The sequence below is a fragment of the Nicotiana tomentosiformis genome, chromosome 1 (genome assembly GCF_000390325.3).
Source record: "Nicotiana tomentosiformis chromosome 1, ASM39032v3, whole genome shotgun sequence".
Lineage (NCBI taxonomy): Eukaryota > Viridiplantae > Streptophyta > Magnoliopsida > Solanales > Solanaceae > Nicotiana > Nicotiana tomentosiformis.
Genome location: NC_090812.1, coordinates 47885067 through 47907227, shown reverse-complemented (window position 1 = coordinate 47907227; position 22161 = coordinate 47885067). Strand labels below are relative to the sequence as shown.

Genomic DNA, 22161 nt, shown 5'->3' with positions numbered 1-22161 from the left:
GTACAAATTATTAACAATTTGCTCCTACAGTCCTATACTTAAAAGGCTATATAATGATAGTTTCAGATCTGTAATTAATAACAGCTCTAAATTTTGGTCATGAAACTTCATTTTTAGTTTTCCCATTCTTTTTGCAGATGTAATTAGTGTGTCAAGTAAAAAAGTTCGCTGATCACAAGGAGAATGTACATATACCAACACTATCCCTTATTCCCTTTTATCTTCTTGCTCACATTGAGAAGCACTCCGTGCCCAAAATAAAGCATCAACTCCAGTAGTTAACAACCAAACATCAAATGAAAACCAGATAAGAAAATAGAGTAGTAGTATACTAAGCTTTTACTATGCATGAGCACCTTATTTTTTACAAAAATAACTGCTTTTTCGACTTAAGCATATAATTTTTCCCAATAATAATGTAATCTTTATCGCTACATCACATGTCTACTAAATATAATAGTAAAAAAAGAATTATAAAATGTCAACTTGGTGATAATATAGTTTGATTGGTGATCTTTCATCGTTTAAACAGCATTATTATTAGATTCTGTCTAAGTAGGAACAACTATTGTGACTTAGATGAGGGTAGCGCGTGAATTCTGACTCAAACGCGTAGTCATGTCTTATAAATAGACTCTTTATACCAACCCCAGTGAGAATGATTTGTTGAGCACAAAACAGCACTTTCCCCCGATTCAACAAAAGAAGAAGAATGGATCTGATAGACAAGGCGAAGAATTTTGTGACGGAGAAGATAGCGAACATGGAGAAACCGGAGGCAAGCATCACCGATGTGGATCTGAAGAAGATCGGTCTTAGTGGCCTTACCTTTCACGCTAAAGTCGCCGTTAAGAATCCTTACTCTGTTCCTATTCCTATCATGGAGATTGATTATGTCCTCAAAAGCGCCTCCAGGTTAGTTCTACTTTCCCCCAAACTCCATTCCCTCTTCCTATTTCTCTCTCCACTTTTCAATTACCTAAATTACCTTACCATATGTACCTAATTTCTGCATAGTTTATGTAGGCTCTGGCTTTGTCTCCAGCCAATTAGATTTTTAGATTCACAGTGGCGGATTTCTACAAATAGAGTTAGATATACATTTTAGAACGATTGAAAACACACTAATGTTTAAATTCTCGATCCGAATCATATTAATTTTTTTTTTCTTTGACTGGAATGGACCATGAATAGAGGAAAACAAAATGTGTGACTAAATCTTTGGTAAGGTTGAGAGATGGGAGGGTGAATGTTCGGTAAGATTGGTAGTTGGAACATGGGATGAAGTCAATATTAGGAAAACTTTAAAAGATCATAATTGACTTTTTCTTTCAACAGTTCACTGCTTCTCCCACTATTTGCGAACATGTTCTCTCCCAAAAAGAAAAGTTAGAATTAAAGAGAATATGTTCATTGATTGATATAGGTAGAATTGATATAGATGATTCATATAGTTAGACAACTAGTTTCGAATTGAGTCGCGATTCATTGATTGATGTAAGTAATTTAGTCGAAGATACTTCTACTAAATTCTGATTTGTATTATTTAATTGACGATGGAACACAGGGTAATAGCATCAGGAAGAATTCCAGACCCAGGGAATATAAAGGCAAATGACTCGACCATGTTAGATGTGCCAGTGCAGGTTCCACACAGTGTGTTATTGAGCTTGGTTAAGGACGTTGGTGGAGATTGGGACCTTGACTATACACTCGAATTAGGTCTCATCATTGACCTTCCTGTCATTGGCAATTTCACCATTCCTCTCTCTTATAGTGGCGAGTATAAGCTTCCTACCTTGTCCGATTTATGGAAGGGTACTGGGAAAGAAGAAGAAGAGAAAGAAGAGACTGAAAAGGTTAGAGAGATATGAAGTACCATTTTAGCTATGTAATAACTATGGCTTCTATTTGCCATTTTTAATTCAATTGTTCAACATAGAAGATTGTACCTTGTTTCTTCTGGAGGGTACAAAGTTTCCAGCTATACATTATGCATCTTCTAATTACATGAATTTGAGTTTTGATCTTTTTCATAGATGTATCAATTTTTGCCAATTAAATTACCTTGCCAAACATGAATTTGTCACTCAGATATCGCATATACCCCGCTATGGTGAGATCAAGAGAACAAGTTAACCCTCTTTAGAGAGATGAATTCACAATTTTTAGGTTAGTAATAACTGGTTGGCGAAGTTGGTCATAGGCAGGCCGAATGAAAGTTTGCGTACATACATTTTATCAGCTCTAACCTCTGCCCTTTCTCAATTTCAAATACTCATTTTGGTATGGGTCGATTTAGAGCCCGTTTGGATGGCTTAAAAAAAAGTGATTTTTCAGCATAAGTAACTTTTAAGTCAAAAAACAAACAATACGTTGGGGTTGACCATCTTCTTGCTTTTGGCTTGTTTAAATAGTTTTTAACTTATTTTAAGTACTTTTTGACTTTGCCAAATACTGAAAAAAACTTAAAAACTGATATAACCAGCTTAAAAGCCAATCCAAACATCCACTCTCACAATTAACACAAGGGGTAGGGATTTGCCGACCTTGATTATTTTGGCTTTTGGGCTGGTGCCATTATTTTGAATTTACGATATATGGAAGATGCTTTGAATTATTCCTGCTTATAAAGAACGCGACCACTAAAAAGTTGTGCTAACTTTTAGGGGAGTGATCAAATAGACCGTGGACCTCCAAAAACTTTGTTTCTTTTAATTCCTGCCGAATTTACTTTCTTTGTCACAAAAATTCTTGTTAGGAGACGATCAAATAAAGTGTGGACCTGCAAAAACTCCTCTCTCCTATTGAAGGATGGGTTTTCTTTGTCAAAAGAATTCTTATTTGTAAAATTCGGAATATGAGATTAACCATTAGTAGCTTAGATTCCACTTCTACCTCAGGGGAATTGTTTTCTTTTTCTTGGGCAAACACCCAGCCAAATGTCTCTAGATGGGTTAGAGTATATATATATACCATGCTAGACCAGGTTTATAAGGTGACAAGTCATTACGGTAAACAAAAAAAAATCTGACACAATTAGTGTTAGTTGTGTTAGGCATAAATATCACTAAGTTAAAAACTATAATCTACACATGCACGAGAGGCATGTGTGCTGAAATAGTTTAGAATCTCTCCCCCTCACTATTTCAAGTTTAAACATGAGAATGGTGAATCTCTTAGTGAAAAGGGCTATATCCCTTAGTAAACCCATGAAAACAGTATTTTCTTACATGCAGATTTGTTTGAGTTCCCAAAATACATTAACTCCATGGAAGCAGTTCCTCGTGGTTATAGGTGTTACCTCTTTCGAGTATGCAGTTGATGAAATCTAACTTTCGAATGAAAAGTTGGAAATACATTCAGAACAAATGTAATTAGTACTTATTATGTTAAGCGAGATTTTAGGCTTTACTCATTTGCAAAGATAAAAAAAAGTATGAAGTTTTAAATTATTCTCATATTTCCCTGTCGTCTCTCCTTCTTTTCTTTCTATTCATAAAATGCCCTTTGGGGTTATAATGGGCCTAAATTTAACAACCTTGATGGGGTAAAACTGCCGTCTAAAATCGAACCAAACCAACAAAAGACTGAAAAATAGCGTGGGATAGCCACTTTTTAATATGGTATTTAGTTTTTATCCAGTATTTTTAATGCTGAGCCAAAATAGTCACTACTCTATTAAAATTAATACGAAAAGACGTTGTTACCCTTTCTTCATGAGTGCTGTGTAAATATTATGGACGTGGTATCCTTAACATTTACACTGCACACATGAAGTTAAGGACACCACGTTCTTAACATTTACACTGCACATATGAAGTTAAGGGCATGATGTCCTAAAGTTTAACAACGGAAGGTGCAAATACATGACACTTTGTCCTTAATATTTACACAACATTCATGAAGTTAAGGACACCATGTCCTTAATATTTATACAACACTCATAAAGTTAAGGACACTATGTCCTTAACATTTACACTGCGCACATGAAGTTAAGGACACCATGTTCTTAACATTTACACTGCATATATGAAATTAATGACGTCCTAAAGTTTAACAATAAAAGGTGCAAATACAAGTTAAGGACATTATGTCCTTAACAAACACTGCACACATGAAGTTAAAAACGCCATGTCCGTAACATTTACACTGCACATATGAAGTTAAGAACATGATGTCCTAAAGTTTAACAACATAAGGCGAAAATACAGGACACTTTATCCTAAATATTTACACAACATTCATGAAGTTAAGGACACCATATCCTAAATATTTATACAACACCCATGTCTAGAGCACAAGGGTATTTTCGCCGGGCGGGTAAAATTTATTAAGTACTGGCTAAAGAGTAAATACATTTTAAACAGTAGCTAAAGACTAAAGACATCTATAGTTAGTGGCTAACTATGCACTTCCCCCTATTTTTGTTTGGTTTGATTTTGGTTTTGAATGTTAAAAATCGATCAAATTTAGTTGGGTTTGGGTTTAATAAAAAAATAACCGAAAAAACCAAACCAAACCCACTATAGAAGTAGTTATTTAAAGTTTATTATTACACACACACACACACACACACATACATACATATATATATATATATATATATATATATATATATATATATATATATATATATATATATATATATATATGTATGTATGTGTGTGTGTGTGTGTGTGTGTATATTTTATACAAAGTTTCTAAAATTTTATGGTATATGTTAATCATTTGCACTTTTAGTCTAGTTCTTTGCTATTATAATAATCTAGTTCTTTGCCTTTATATTCTAGTTTAATTGTTAGTTTTCTTTTGCTAAGTAGAAAAATCAATTTTATGTTATAAATAATCTATTTCTAATTGTGCCCTTAAATTATTCATCACTATTTGATTCAATTACTATAAATATATCTTGGTAAATAATAAATTTCTCAAAAAGCAATTGGTTTGATAGTATTACGTTGAAAATGTAGTCGCCGGAATATGCGTTTGGTAGTGTATGTCTCTTACTTAAGAAAGAACCGACAAAAATTGAATCGATAAATAATCGACTTAATTGATTTGGTTTGATTGCAATATTTGAAAAACCGACTTCCTTAGTTTATTTTTTATTGAAAAAACTGATCCAAACCAAATCATGAACACCCCTAGCGCTAATCGATGAATAGCCAACGTTTGTTAGTTTTTGAAGAATAGTCTAAACATAGAAATACGGAAAGCTTTTGTATACACACTCAAATACATTAACTCCATGAAATTAGTACCTCGTGGTAGCAAAGAATATGCGTTACCTCTTTCTAATATGTAGTTGATGAAATTTAACTTTCAAATAATGAGTTGAAAAGCATTCAGATATGAGGTGATCAAAATTACTTTGAACGAGATTGTATACCCTATAGTATCTCTCTTTTTTGTTTTCCGCTCAAGGGAGTGGTCTAGTGGTCAATAAAGTTGGTGAGAACCATGGGACCTCAGGTTTTAAATTTCAGCAGAGGCATTAGGTGATTTCTTATTTGTCTAAGTCTTATTCAAATATTGGTGGATAGAGTTTTCTGATATCTGTTGTCGGTAGAAGGCCGCAAGTATCTCGTGAAATTAATCGAGGTGCGTACAAGTTGGCTTGAACTCAGTAATTAAAGAAAAGAGTATCTCTTGCTATTTATTTTACTCCATTATGTTTATTAAACTAACAAGTCGTTCTTTGAAATTTGAATTACTCAAGAATTTGGGTTGTTGAAAGTATAATATGGTAATTATTGTTGGATGCAAAAGTGAATGTATATCTATAGCAGTCACTTCGAGAGTGAACCGATTCTTTTTTTCTTTTTGAGCTTCTCTTTTCAGTCTGATAGTGTATTTGTTTTTTGTTTTTTTTAACAAACAACACCTGTTATTCATCTCCAAAAGAGTACATTGAGTGGAGGGAGTAGCAACATCTCCTCCCTAGTTCATCTTGAAAGATAGACCCACTTACCTTTTTACATTTTGAGATGAGGTAAATGCATTTGAGCTGGGAAGGCAATAACACTGTAAAGTATTTATAAATACTCCATTCTATACAAAAGTTACCTCTATGTTCAAGAAATTGGATGAGGGCGTAAATCTTTTGCTTTACACCCTTAATTATGGGTTTTTATGATTTTATGTTCGTTTAGATAATTTAAACTTGTAGAAAAAAGAGAGTAGATACAAAAAATTTATAAAAGAAGAAAAAGACAAGACTGCCTATTTTTAATAGTAGAAATATCTTAAAACTAATTAAACTACTCAAATATTTGTATTAGTAAATAATATTTTTCACAACAAGATCTAAGATAATATATTGCAAATATATGACTAACAACTTATTATATTGAATTAAAATTTTACCGATATAAATAATAATATTACAATGTAATGTTAAAAGTTTTATGTCTTATAAGAATACTACACTATAAAATAAAAAGTACCAAAAAAGAAGAAAAATAACGTTTTGTATGTGTATGTATATCTACATAACAAGAGAAAATTACTACTAAATAATTTGTTATCCTTCAGATTTAGTTTGTGTCGACTGCAAACAATAACCATTCAAAAAGATCACGGGGACAATCAATTACAAAAAGATACAAGGGAAAACAATCATATAACTTCTACTATCCCCAAATCTTGTATGGATCACAATGCAACATGTATTAACTTTTTTCCCTTTCCGGTATTTTCATATTTTTGTCACGACCCAATTTTACCTATAGGTATTGCCTCCAAATCTTAAGAGCGTGAACAATCGCAGCTAACTCCAAATCATGTACCGGGTAATTCTTCTCGTGGGGCTTTAGCTGACGTGAAGCATATGCAATAACTCGCCCCTCCTGTATTAATACACAAACCAAACCAACGCATGAAGCGTCACAATACACTGTATGCATCCCCGAACCGGAAGGCAACATTAACACTGGTGCTGTAGTCAATGTTGTCTTGAGCTTCTGAAAGCTCACTTCACAATCATCGGACCATCGGAACGGAGCACCCTTCTAGGTTAATTTGGTCAAAGGTGCTACAATAGATGAAAGACCCTCCACGAACCGACGATAATAACCTGCTAACCTTAGGAAACTCCTGATCTCAGTCGCCGAAGTGGGATGATGCCAATTCTGAACTGCCTCGATCTTTTTGGGATCAACTTTAATACCCTTGCCCAATACAATATGCCCCAAAAATGCTACAGCATTTAGCCAAAATTCACATTTGGAGAACTTAGCATATAGCTTTTGTTCCCGCAACGTCTGAAGCACCACTCTCATATGCTGCTCGTGCTCCTCCTTACTGCGCGAGTAGATCAAAATGTCATCAATGAAGACAATGACAAACGAATTAATATATGGTCTGAACACCCTGTTCATTAAATCCATAAACGCCGTCGGGGTGTTAGTCAAACCGAAGGACATCACCAGAAACTCATAATGACCATATCTAGTCCGGAATGCAGTCTTCGGAACATCCGAATTTCGAATCTTCAACTGATGGTATCCCGACCTCAAGTCGATCTTAGAGAACACCCTAGCACCCCACAACTGATCAAATAGATCATCAATACGCGACAACATGTACTTGTTCTTAATAGTGACTTTGTTCAATTGGCGATAATCAATACATATTCGCATAGTTCCATCCTTCTTCTTCACAAATAATACCGGTGCACCCCAAGGCGATACACTCGGTCTGACGAACCCTTTGGCTAGTAACTCCTCAAGCTGTTCTTTTAACTCCTTCAATTCTTTCAGAGCCATGCAATACGGTGGGATAGATATAGGCTTGGTATCTGGAGCCAAGTCAATACAGAAATCAATGTCACGATCTGGTGGCATGCCTGGAAGATCTGAAGAAAATACATCGGAGAACTCTCGGACTACAGGCACTGAATCAATCACCGGAGTCTCTGCTGTAGTATCCCGAACATAGGCTAGATAAGCCAAACAACCCTTCTTGACCATGTGTCGAGCCTTCATAAAAGAAATAACCTGAGTAGATGCGCTGACAGATGAATCTTTCCATTCTAATCTAGGCAACACTGGAATTTCCAAGGTAACAATCTTGGAATGGCAATCTAGGATGGCATGATATGGAGATAACCAGTCCATACCCAGGATGATCTCAAAATCGGTCATCTCAAGTAGCAGAAGATCTGCTCTAGTTTCATAGCCACAGAATGTAATAATGCAGGACTGGTAATGTCACGCCCCGAGCCTTGGGGGGGAGGGGAGGGAGGGGAGCGAGACCGGCACCCGACGCCTCATCTATCCTTGCGTACCAACTTGCGACTAACGGGCTCTGAACATATAATATCATACTTTGGCCATGGGCCACATTGCAAGACATTTTATAAAGCCAAATATAAAACTAAATGGAAACCAACGCTGACTAAACATCAATATAAAGCTGGACCGGCAAGGCCGTCATAACTACTATAGCTGACAAACCAACAAAATATAGATACAAGGCCTACAAGCCCAACATACTGCACTAACTGACAAGTTATGTCTACAAGCCTCTACCGATGGATGTACCGTGATCAGAACAAGGCCCCGACATACCCATAACTATATACATATATACACAAGATGTAAACAAAAATTCTAGACCCGACAACTCCGAAGGACGTGGAGCTTACCGATAAGGCTGAACTCAGGCAACACCTACTGAGGAGGTCTACCCGCCTGTCTGTCTGAACCTGCACGTATGAAATGTAGCGTCCCCAGGGAAAGGGACGTCATTACGAAATAATGTACTGAGTATGTAAGGCAACAAAATAACTGAAAGCTGAAACTGAACTGATAATATAATAACTGGAAGTAACTGGGAGTCAAAGATAATCTGAAGATATGCTTACCTACTGATACTGACTCAACTCTCTCAATATAGTAAGTAGAATAGTTGTCCGGCCCTATAAGGCTCGGTATATATACAACTGCTCTGCCGTAGTAGGCTCGCTCATAGGCGCTCGACCATACTAGGCTCTGTATCTCGGCCAACTGGGCTCCCTCATAGGCTCTCGGCCACAGTAGGCTCGGTATATAACTTACCATCTGATCAGAGGTTGCCCAATAGCAGCCTGCCCATCGATTATAGCTCGATGGTAATAAAAATACTGTAATACTGTATATATAGGCTATCTGCTCTCTTGACTGGAAGAAGACAATACTCAATTAAATATGAAGTCCCGATAAGGAGAATACTGTAATTTCTGAGACTAGGATAATATATATAAATTTGGGAGTATGAACTTCTTTTTATGCCTCGTTATAAAACACATGTAATTACGAGATCATGCCAACATGAAGGAAGGGCTTAGCCTTAACATACCGGGAGTAGAAAAAAAATCCGTATGATATTCTTGCTCGAATTCTTGTTGAAGCAGAAATATCACGTTAGTAATTTGCCTACCATTTTTCAGGAATTTGCGATGTATAGAAGGATAAACCAGCATCTTATGATTCTCTTTTCATGCGTTATAAAATTCAAAGAGAATTTGGATTTGACGTGAAATACGTTAGAATTTTCATAGTGGAATTACGGAAAGGGTAGTCTAAAGTGATGACCTAGGCACCAACCCCTCTTAAACGTGCCATCTTGCAATTTTAATTCAAGAGTCACTAATGGACCATATGTTGCTGCCACGTGGGGAGATTTAGACTTATCCAAAATTAGCCACTTAATTCCTTAATTAATTTGTCAATCCCCCATTAATCAATAATTACCCAATTATCCACATAATCAGGAATTATCTCAAATTACTTTAAATATTACTCATTTTTAACACACTTTGCACACCTTACTATTATGGTCATGTGGTACCTTGTATGACACTAGTACATAAATATGAGGTATTGTAGCTTGGACCGTATTTTATCTTAAAATGTTAAACTTTGACGAAAATTCATTTTCTTCGGTTTGCTTACCCTCTCACCTTCACGAATTTACTCATCACTTGTTTGAAGTAGCATAATACTTATAATCTCCAAATAATCTCATTCCCGAACTTACGTCGATTAACTTACGGCGAAACTTCGATGTACGAAAATGCGGGATGTGACATCTCATTTCCGAGCTTATATCAATTTACTTATGGCGTACTTCCACGTATGAAAATATGGGGTGTAACATCATTCCCCCCTTTGGAATATTTGTCCTTGAATGTTTACTCTTAGAGATATTGGAAATATTTTTCTAGAGTCTCCTCCGTACACTAGACTAAAACCAACTTGTACGCAGCCAGAAAATATACTATATATGCCATATATGGCCAATGTCTATAAATAGAAACACTTGGCCTCACACAACTGTCCATTATAAATTCTGAAAGTCAAAAATAAGAGCTTACCTGATGACCTACTGGCCTGAATAGAGCTGTGCTGAGGTATCCCACCTCGAGCCATATCTTAAGTTTGAAATATGTGGGGGTATTTAGATTTCATTTCTTCCTCCTCTTCCTACGTCATCTCTTCCACATTCTTTCTTTTCCATAAAACCTTCACCGAGGCTACCTCCTTATTTTTAGCTTATGGATTTGTCGGTCTAGGATGGCAACTGGAATTTCCTCGTATGACAAGTCCTCTGTAATCTGTACATCATCCGTGGGCACCACTCGGGTAGGATCGCCAATGCACTTCCGTAACATAGATACGTGAAATATCGGATGGTCAAACTCCAATTCCGAGGGCAATTCTAACTCATAAGCTACTTGGCCCACTCTCCTAATGATGCTATAAGGCCAAATATACCGTGGGCTAAGCTTTCCTTTCTTGCCAAACCTCATCACGCCCTTCATAGGTGACACCTTTAAGAATACCCAGTCATTAACCCCGAACTCTAAGTCTCATCGCCGCACGTCAGAATATGACTTCAGACGACTCTAGGCTGTTAACAGTCACTCCCGGATAAGCTTAACTTTCTCTACGGCTTGCTGAACCAGGTCTGGCCCATGTAACCCAGATTCTCCAACATCAAACCACCCTATAGGAGATCTGCACTTACGCCCATACAACACCTTGTACGGAGCCATCTGGATACTGAAGTGGTAATTGTTATTATATGCAAACTCAATAAGAGGTAAATGTTCATCCCAACTTCTTTTAAAATCTAACACACATGCTCGTAACATATCCTCGAGCATCTGAATTGTGCGCTCGGCTTGTCCATCAGTATGTAGATGAAAAGCTGTGCTGAGATTCACCTGACTCCCTAGACCTTTCTGAAATGACCTCCAAAAATGTGCGATAACCTAGGCCCCACGGTCAGATATAATAGATACTGGTACTCCGTGTAGCCGCATTATCTCCTTAATATATAACTTTGCATAGTCTTCTGCTGTATATGTAGATCTGACCGGTAGGAAATGAGCTGATTTCGTGAGCCTATCTACTATCACCCATATGGAATCGAACTTACAATGAGAACGAGGTAAACCCGTGATAAAGTCCATGTTTATCTCCTCCCATTTCCACGTCAGGATCTCTATAGTCTGCATTAGCCCTCCAGGCTTCTGGTGCTCTACCTTCACCTGCTGGCAACTAGGACACTGAGCAACATACTCAGCAATGTTCTTCTTCATATCGTTCCACCAGTACACATCCTTAATGTCATGATACATCTTCGTCGACCTAGGATGAATGGAGTACCACGAATAATGTGCCTCTGACATAATCCTGTCTCGTAGCCCTACTATATCTGGAACACACAGACGACCCTATATCTGAGAATCCCATCTCCCTTAAGCCCTAATAATGGCTTCTTCTGCTGCGGAACTCGCTCTCTCAACTTGACCAACTCTGGGTCCTCGTACTGCCTCTCCTTTACTTCAGCTATGAGAGATGATTTTGCAGTATTTTGCAGTATAACTCCACTATCGCCAGAGTCTACTAACCGAACCCCCAAACAAGCCAATTGATGAATCTCTCTAGTTAATTGTCTTTTCTCGGCCTCTACATGTGCTAAGCTACCCATAGATCGTCGACTTAAGGCATCTGCTACAACATTAGCTTTCCCTGGGTGGTAGAGAATGTTAACATCATAATCTTTCAATAACTCAAGCCATCGCCTCTGTCGCAAATTCAACTCTTTTTGCTTGAAGATATATTGCAGGCTTTTATGATCCGTGAATACATCAACATGAACACCATATAAATAATGCCGCCATATCTTAAGTGCATGGACAACCGCAGCTAACTCGAGGTCGTGGGTTAGATAATTCCGCTCGTGCTTACTTAACTGCATTGAAGCATACGCAATTACCTTCCCATGTTGCATCAGGACACATCCTAACCCGACACTTGAGGCATCACAATACATGGCATAACCATCTGGACCCTCTGGAAGTGTTAAAACTGGCGCTGAGGTCAACCTATTCTTAAGTTCTTGGAAACTCTGCTAGCAAGCCTCTGCCCACTGAAACTTAGTTGCTTTCTTTGTCAGCTTCATCAATGGTGCTGAAAGGGAAGAAAAACCCTCTACGAACCTCCGGTAGTATCCTGCTAAGCCTAGAAAGCTACGAACCTCTATCGGAGTGGTAGGGCTAGGCCAGGATTTCACAGCCTCAATCTTCTGAGTGTCTACCTTTATACCTCCATCGGATAGAATGTGCCCCAAGAGTGCTACAGACTTCAACCAAAACTCACATTTAGAGAACTTAGCATATAATTTACTATCACAGAGGGTTTGGCATACTGCCTGCAGGTGGTCCGCATGCTCATCCTCTGAACGTGAATAAGACGGATTATCATCAATAAATACTATCATGAATAGATCTAAAAATGGCTGGAATAGGCTATTCATCGAGTCCATGAATACGGCATGTGCATTCATCAACCCGAAGGACATGACAAGGAACTCGAAGTGGCCATATCGGGTCCTGAAGGCTATCTTGGGAATATCTTTCTCCCTAACTCTGACCTAATGGTACCCTGACCTCAAATCTATCTTTGAAAAGCATCTAGCTCCCTGCAACTGATCAAACAAGTCATCCATCCTTGGAAGGGGATACTTATTCTTAATAGTTACCTTGTTTAGATGCCTATAATCGATACACATCCTCAGCGAGCCGTCTTTCTTCCATACAAGCAGTACCGGTGCACCCCAAGGTGAGGCACTGGGCCTGATGAAACCTTTCTCCAGCAAATCTTTTAACTGCTCCTTCAACTCCTTCAATTTGGCAGGTGCCATTCTACATGGAGGGATGGATATTGGTTGAGTTCCCGAAAGCAAATCGATGCCAAAACCAATCTCTCGCTCTGGAGGAATACCTGGAAGTTCATCTGGAAATACATCTACGTACTCTTTGACTACTGGAATAGACTGAAGTGTAGGTATCTCAGCATCTGCATCTCTAACTCGCACAATATGATAAATGCACCCTTTGGCGATCATTTTCCTCTCCTTCAGATAGGAAATAAACCTACCTCTGGGTGTCCCTGTATTACCTACCCATTCAAGGACTGGCTTACCCGGAAAATAAAATCTAGCTATCTTTGCTCGATAATCAACTGTGGCATAGCAAACTGCCAACCAGTCCATGCCCATGATAGCATCAAAATCCAACATCTCTAGCTCAACTAGGTCGGCTGAGGTCTGACTACCACAAATTGACACCGTACAACCTCGGTTAACCCGTCTAGTAATAATTGATTCTCCAACCGGTGTAGATACTACAAAAGGATCACTTAGTATTTCAGGTACCAAACCAAACTTCCCTGCGACAAATGGGGTAATACACAATAAAGTAGATCCTGGGTCTATCAAGGCATAAGCATCGTGAGAGAAAATGGTCAATATACCTGTCACAACGTCTGGTGAAGAATCCTGGTCCTGTCGACCCGCTAAAGCATAGCTACGATTCTGGTTACCAACTGAACTGGAACCTCTACCTCTGCCTCGACCTCTACCAGCCGAAGACTGAGACTCGCGCCCTGAAGGATGCACAGACATAGATGATCATGTTGCTGAATTCGATGGTTGTGCCATACCCCCAGAATCTCTATTTGGGCAATCTCGCATCATATGCCCCGGACGTCCACATGTATAATAAGCATCGGAATCGGCTCGGCATTGGACCAAGTTTCCTCTACCATAGATGTCACACCGCGGCGGAAATGACCACGTCTGCCCTGAACCTCGCTGTCACTGCAAACCCGACGCCCGTGAGCTCTCACCTAGTCCTGACTGAGTATAACGGTCATACTTGTAACCCTGTAACTGAGGTGGCGGAGGCCTAGATGGCCGTTCAAAGTATTGTGGCCTATAATTGCCCTGAGACTGCTCCTGAGACCTGGCAAATCTTATCCTCTTAGGCTGCTCTGACTCAGTCCTCTCTGTACCCTGCTGCCGACGCCTACCCCTTTCTATATTCTGGGCGAATGCTTGAATCCGGGAGATATCCATACTATCCTGCAATGTAGCGGTGGCACATGCCTCAATCAACTCTGGGGCCAATCCTGCTATAAACCTGTGGATCCTGTACCGCATAGTAGCAACTATGGGTGGTGCATATCTGGCCAATGCATAAAAATGGAGACTATACTCTCGAACACTCATATTGCCCTGCTTGAGGGCTAGAAACTGATCGATTTGAGCCTGTCGGTTCTCCCGCGATAAGTACTGGTCAAGGAAGGCATCTAAAAAATTCTCCCAAATAGCTGGAGGTGCATCACGTCCCCTGGACCTCTCCCATCCCTCATATCAAAGGATGACTATATCTAGAAGTCGAAAAGCTGCTAGCTCAACTGCCTCTTTCTCCGTGGCATGCATAATCCGAAAGATCCTGTGAAGGTGATCTATGAAATCCTGCGGGTCCTCCCTCTGATCTGTCCTCGTGAACTCTGGGGGACTCAAAGTAATAAACTCTCGGACCCTTGAACTCTCAGACCCCTCAGAAGATCCTGCACTAGCGGATGCCCTAGCTTGTTGCTGGGTAGCTACCAACTGTGTCAACAAATGCACCACACTCCTCAAGTCCTAATCTGATGGAAGCGGAAGGGGAACTGGATGTGCGGTCTCCCTAGGAATCTCCTCAGGTGGTGGAGGAGCCGGTAATGGCTGGGTAGGGGTCTCTCCCTTGGCCTCCGATTGGGCCCCATCTACTGGGGGTACCCTGCTGGTACCCTCACATACTGTTGTATCTCTCATCTGACTAGCCGTAGTCTTCCTAGTCACTGTCATCTGTGCATTCAAATGCCAACACATAAGTTTAACTCAAATTTCCCATAACACAGTTCTATAGCACGATTTAGATTTGAAAGAAGGGTAACCAACTCCTAAATGCCCTGTAGTCCCCTGTTTATATAATGTGGAGCACAACACATCTATAAACAAGACCCTACTAGACACGAGTTGTAGACTCCCTAGGAGAGAACTACTCTAATAACACTTTTGTCACGCCTTGAGCCTGGGGGGCGAGACCGGCACCCGGTGCCTCATCTATCCTTGCGTACCAACTTACGACTAAGGGGCTCTGAACATATGATGTCATACTTTGGCCATGGGCCACATTGCAAGATAATTTGCGAAGTCAAATATAAAACTGAATGGAAACCAACGCTAACTAAACATCAATATAAAGCTGGGCCGGCAAGGCCGTCATAACTACTACAACTGACAATCCAATAAAATATACATACAAGGCCTACAAGCCCAACATATTGCACTAACTAACAGGTTATGTCTACAAGCCTCTACTGATGGATGTACCGTGATCGGAACAGGGCCCCAACCTACCCATAACCTATATACATATATAAAAAAGATGTACACAAAACTTCTAGACCCGGCAACTCCGAAGGACGTGGAGCTTACCGATAAAGCTGAAATCGGGCAACACCTACTGAGGAGGTCTACCCGCCTGTCTGTCTGAACCTACATGCATGAAATATAGCATCCCCAAAAAAGGGACGTCAGTACAAAATAATGTACTGAGTATGTAAGGCAACAGAATAACTGAAAGTTGAAACTGAACTGATAATATAATAACTGAAAGTAACTGGGAGTCAAAGATAATCTGAAGATATGCTTACCTGTTGCTACTGACTCAACTCTCTCAATATAGTAAGTAATATAGCTGTCCAGCCCTATAAGGCTCTGTATATATACAACTGCTCTATCGTAGTAGGCTCGCTCATAGGCGCTCGCCCATACTAGGCTCTGTATCTCGGCCAACTGGGCTCGCTTATAGGCGCTCGGCTGCAGTAGGCTCGATATAAAACTTATCATCTGATCAAAGGTTGCCCAATAGGGGCCTGCCCATCGATTATAGCTCGATGGTAATGAAAATACTGGAATACTGTATATATAGGCTCTCTGCTTTCTTGACTGGAAGAAGACAATACTCAATTAAATATGAAGTCCCGATAAGGAGAATACTGTAATTTATGAGACTAGGATAATGTATATAAATTCGAGAGTATGAACTTCTCTTTATGCCTCGTTATCAAACACATGTAATTACGAGATCATGCCAACATGAAGGAAGGGCTTAGCCTTAACATACCTGGAGTAGAGAAAAAATTCGTACGATATTCTTGCTCGAATTCTTCTTGAAGTAGAAATGTCATGTTAGTAAGTTGCCTACCATTTTTCAGGAATTTGCGATGTATAGAAGGATAAACCAGCATCTTCTGATTCTCTTTTCATGCGTTATAAAATTCAAAGAGCATTTGGATTTGACGAGAAATACGTTAGAATTTTCATATTGGAATTACAGAAAGGGTAGTCTAAAGTGATGACCTAGGCACCAAACCCTCTTAAACGTGCCATCTTGCAATTTTAATTCAAGAGTCACTAATGGACCATATGTTGCTTCCATGTGGGGAGATTTAGACTTATCCAAAATTAGCCACTTAATTGCTTAATTAATTTGTCAATCCCCCATTATCCAATAATTACCCTATTATCCACATAATCAGGAATTATGTCAAATTACTTTAAATACTACTCACTTTTAACACACTTTTCACACCTTACTATTATGGTCATGTGGTACCTTGTATGACACTAGTCCATAAATACGGGGTATTGTAGCTTGGACCGTATTTTATCTCAAAATGTCAAACTTTGACGAAAATTCATTTTCTTCGCTTTGCTTACCCTCTCACCTTCACGAATTTACTCATCACTTGTTTGAAGTAGCATAATGCTTATAATTTCAAAATAATCTCATTCCCGAACTTACGTCGATTAACTTACGACGAAACTTCGACGTACGAAAATGCTGGATGTGACATCTCATTTCCGAGCTTATATCAATTTACTTATGGCGTACTTCCACGTATAAAAATATGGGGTGTAACATCATTCCCCCCTTTGGAACATTCGTCCTTGAATGTTTACTCTTAGAAACGTTGGAAATATTTTACCAGAGTCTCCTCCGTACACTAGACTAAAACCAACCTGTACGCAACCAGAAAACATACTATACATGCCACATATGGACAATGTCTATAAATAGCAACACTTGGCCTCACACAGCTGTCCATTATAAATTCTGAAAGTCAAAAATAAGAGCTTACCTGATGGCCTACTGGCCTGAATAGAGCTGTGCTGAGGTATCCCACCTCGAGCCATATCTTCAGTTTGAAATATGTAGGGGTATTTAGACTTCATTTCTTCCTCCGCTTCCCTTATCATCTCTTCCACATTCTTTCTTCTCCATAAAACCTTCACGGAGGCTACCTCCTTATTTTTAGCTTACGGATTTGTCGGTCTAGGATGGCAACTAGAATTTCCTCGTATGACAAGTCCTCCGTAATCTGTACATCGTCCGTGGGCACCACTCGGGTAGGATCGCCAATGCACTTTCGTAACATAGATACGTCAAAAACCGGATGGACAGACTCTAATTTCGAGGGCAATTCTAACTCATAAGCTACTTGGCCCACTCTTCGAATGATCCTATAAGGCCCAATATACCGTGGGCTAAGCTTTCCTTTCTTGCCAAACCTCATCACGCCCTTCATAGGTGACACCTTTAAGAATACCCATTCATTAACCCCGAACTCTACGTCTCGTCGCCGCACGTCAAAATATGACTTCTGACGACTCTGGGTTGTCAACAGTCGCTCCCGGATAAGCTTTAATTTCTCTATGGCTTGCTGAAACTGGTCTGGCCCATGTAACCCAAATTCTCCAACATCAAACCACCCTATAGGAGATCTGCACTTACGTCCAGACAACGCCTCGTACGGAGCCATCTGGATACTGGAGTGGTAATTGTTATTATATGCAAACTCAATAAGAGGTAAATGTTCATCCCAACTTCTTTTAAAATCTAACACACACGCTCGTAGCATATCCTCGAGCGTCTGAATTGTGCGCTCGGCTTGTCCATCAGTATGTTGATGAAAAGCTGTGCTGAGATTCACCTGACTCCCTAGACCTTTCTGAAATGACCTCCAAAAATGTGCTGTAAACTGGGCCCCACGGTCAGATATAATAGATACTGGTACTGCGTGTAGCTGCACTATCTTCTTAATATATAACTTTGCATAGTCTTCTGCTGTATATGTAGATCTGACCGGTAGGAAATGAGCTGATTTCGTGAGCCTATCTACTATCACTCATATGGAATCAAACTTACGATGAGAACGAGGTAAACCCATGATAAAGTCTATGTTTATCGCCTCCCATTTCCACGTCGGGATCTCTAGCCCTCCGGGCTTCTGGTGCTCTACCTTCACCTGCTGGCAACTAGGACACTGAGCAACATACTCAGCAATGTTCTTCTTCATATCGTTCCACCAGTACACATCCTTAATGTCATGATACATCTTCATCGACCCAGGATGAATGGAGTACCACGAATAATGTGCCTCTGACATAATCCTGTCTCCTAGCCCTGCTATATCTGGAACACACAGACGACCCCTATATCTGAGAACCCCATATCCCTTAAGCTCCAATAACGGCTTCTTCTGTTGCGGAACTCGCTCTCTCAACTTGACCAACTCTGGGTCCTCGTACTGCCTCTCCTTTAATTCAGCTATTAGAGATGATTTTGTAGTATTTTGGAGTACAACTCCACCATCGCCAGAGTCTACTAACCGAACCTCCAAACAAGCCAATTGATGAATCTCTCTAGTTAACTGTCTTTTCTCGGCCTCTACATGTGCTAAGCAACCCATAGATTGTCGACTTAAGGCATCTACTACAACATTAGCTTTCCCTGGGTGGTAGAGAATGTTAACATCGTAATCTTTCAATAACTCAAGCCATCGCCTCTCTTGCAAATTCAACTCTTTTTCTTGAAGATATATTGCAGGTTTTTATGATCTGTGAATACATCAACATGAACACCATATAAATAATGCCGCCATATCTTAAGTGCTTGGACAACCGCAGCTAACTTGAGGTCGTGGGTTGGATAATTCCGCTCGTGCTTCCTTAACTGCCTTGAAGCATACGCAATTACCTTCCCATGTTGCCTCAGGACACATCCTAACCCGACACCTGAGGCATCACAATACATGGCCTAACCATCTGGACCCTCTGGAAGTGTTAAAACTGGCGCTGAGGTCAACCTATTCTTAAGTTCTTGGAAACTCTGCTAGCAAGCTTCTGCCCACTGAAACTTAGTTGCTTTCTTTGTCAGCTTCATCAATGGTGCCGAAAGGGAAGAAAAACCCTCTACGAACCTCCGGTAGTATCCTGCTAAGCCTAGAAAGCTACGAACCTCTATCGGAGTGGTAGGTCTAGGCCAGGATTTCACAGCCTCAATCTTCTGAGTGTCTACCTTTATACCTCCATCGGATACAATGTTCCCCAAGAATGATACAGATTTCAACCAAAACTCACATTTAGAGAACTTAGCATATAATTTACTATCACGGAGGGTTTGGAGTACTGCCTGTAGGTGGTCCGCATGCTCATCCTCTGAACGTGAATAAATTGGAATATCATTAATAAATACTATCATGAACAGATCTAAAAATGGCCGGAATAGGCTATTCATCAAGTCCATGAATACGGCAGGTGCATTCGTCAACCCGAAGGACATGACAAGGAACTCGAAGTGGCCATAGCGGGTCCTGAAGGCTATCTTGGGAATATCTTTCTCCCGAACTCTGACCTGATGGTACCCCCCACCTCAAATCTATCTTTGAAAAGCATCTAGCTCCCTGCAACTGATCAAACAAGTCATCTATCCTTAGAAGGGGATACTTATTCTTAATAGTTACCTTGTTTAGATGCCTATAATCGATACACATCCTCAGCGAGCCGTCTTTCTTCCGTACAAATAGTACCGGTGCACCCCAAGGTGAGGTACTGGGCCTGATGAAACCTTTCTCCAGTAAATCTTTTAACTGCTCCTTCAACTCCTTCAATTTGGCAGGTTCCATTCTGCATGGAGGGATGGATATTGGTTGAGTTCCCGAAAGCAAATCGATGCCAAAACCAATCTCTCGTTCTAGAGGAATACCTGGAAGTTCATCTGGAAATTCATCTACGTACTCTTTGACTACTGGAATAGACTGAATTGTAGGTATCTCAGCATCTGCATCTCTAACTCGCACAATATGATAAATGCACCCTTTGGCGATCATTTTCCTCGCCTTCAGATAGGAAATAAACCTACCTCTGGGTGTCGTATTACCTGCCCATTCAAGGACTGGCTCACCCGAAAAATGAAATCTAGTTATCTTTGCTCGATAATCAACTGTGGCATAGCAAGATGCCAACCAGTCCATGCCCATGATAACATCAAAATCCAACATCTCTAGCTCAACTAGGTCGGCTGAGGTCTGACTACCACAAACTGACACCGTACAACCTCGGTAAACCCATCTAGCAATAATCGATTCTCCAACCGGTGTAGATACAGCAAAAAGATCACTTGGTACTTCAGGCACCAAACCAAACTTCCCCGCAACAAATGGGGTAATACACGATAAAGTAGATCGTGGGTCTATCAAGGCATGAGCATCGTGAGAGCAAATGGTCAGCATACCTGTCACAACGTCTGGTGAAGACTCCTGGTTCTGTTGACCCGCTAAAGCATAGCTACGATTCTGGTTACCACCTGAACTGGAACCTCTACCTCTGCCTCGACCTCTACCAGCTGAAGATAGAGACTCGCGCCCTGAAGGATGCACAAACATAGATGATCCTGTTGCTGAATTTGCTGGTTGTGCCATACCCCCAGAATCTCTATTTGGGAAATCTCGCATCATATGCCCCAGGAGTCCACATGTATAACAAGCATCGGAATCAGCTCGGTATTGGCCCAAGTGTCCTCTACCACAAATGTCACACTGTAGCGGAAATGACCATGTCTGCCCTGAACCTTACTGTCGTTGCAAACCCGATGCCCGTGAGCTCTGACCTGGTCCTGACTGAGTATAACGGTCATACTTGTAACCCTGTAACTGAGGTGGCGGAGGCCTAGGTGGCCGTTTGAAGTATTTTGGCCTATAACTACCCTGAGACTGCTCCTGAGACCTGGCAAATCTTATTCTCTTACGCTGCCCTGACTCAGTCCTCTCTGTACCCTGCTGCCGATGCCTACCCCTTTCTATATTCTGGGTGAATGCTTGAATCCGGGAGATATCCATACTATCCTGCAATGCAGCGGTGGCACATGCCTCGATCAACTCTGGGGCCAATCCTGCTATTAACCTGTGGATCCTGTCCCGCATAGTAGCAACTATGGATGGTGCATATCTGGCCAATGCGTAAAAATGGAGACTATACTCTCAAACACTCATATTGCCCTGCTTGAGGGCTAGAAACTGATCGATTTGAGCCTGTCGGATCTCCCGCGATAAGTACTGGTCAAGGAAGGCATATGAAAAATTCTCCCAAATAGCTGGAGGTGCATCACATCCCCTGGACCCCTCCCATCCCTCGTATCAAAGGATGGCTATATCTCGGAGTCGAAAAGCTGTTAGCTCAACTTCCTCTTTCTCCGTGGCATGCATAATTTGAAAGATACTGTGAAGTTGATCTATGAAATTCTGCGGGTCCTCCCTCTGATCTGTCCCCGTGAACTCTGGGGGACTCAAAGAAATAAACTCTCGGACCCTTGAACTCCTAGACCCCTCAGAAGATCCTTCACTAGCAGATGCCCTAGCCTGTTGCTGGGTAGCTACCAATTGTGTTAACAAATGCACCGCACTCCTCAAGTCCTAATTCGATGGAACCGGA

At 40.4% G+C, this 22161-nt stretch overlaps 1 protein-coding gene across 1 annotated transcript; it reads left to right on the top strand.

Moving 5' to 3' along the window:
* The first annotated feature begins 567 nt into the window (after positions 1-567).
* Positions 568-2036, top strand: LOC104113223 (desiccation protectant protein Lea14 homolog). The gene is made up of 2 exons (XM_009623336.4): positions 568-915; positions 1568-2036. Exons 1-2 carry the CDS (start codon positions 713-715, stop codon positions 1872-1874), a joined length of 510 nt encoding a protein of 169 aa, XP_009621631.1. The 5' UTR covers positions 568-712; the 3' UTR covers positions 1875-2036.
* Positions 2037-22161: the final 20125 nt, after the last annotated feature.

Excerpts from the sequence above, each read along its gene's own strand:
- LOC104113223 (XM_009623336.4), top strand. The coding sequence starts at position 713 with ATGGATCTGATAGACAAGGCGAAGAATTTTGTGACGGAGAAGATAGCG. Across the intron at positions 916-1,567 it reads GTCCTCAAAAGCGCCTCCAG|GGTAATAGCATCAGGAAGAA; the intron begins GTTAGTTCTACT and ends GATGGAACACAG.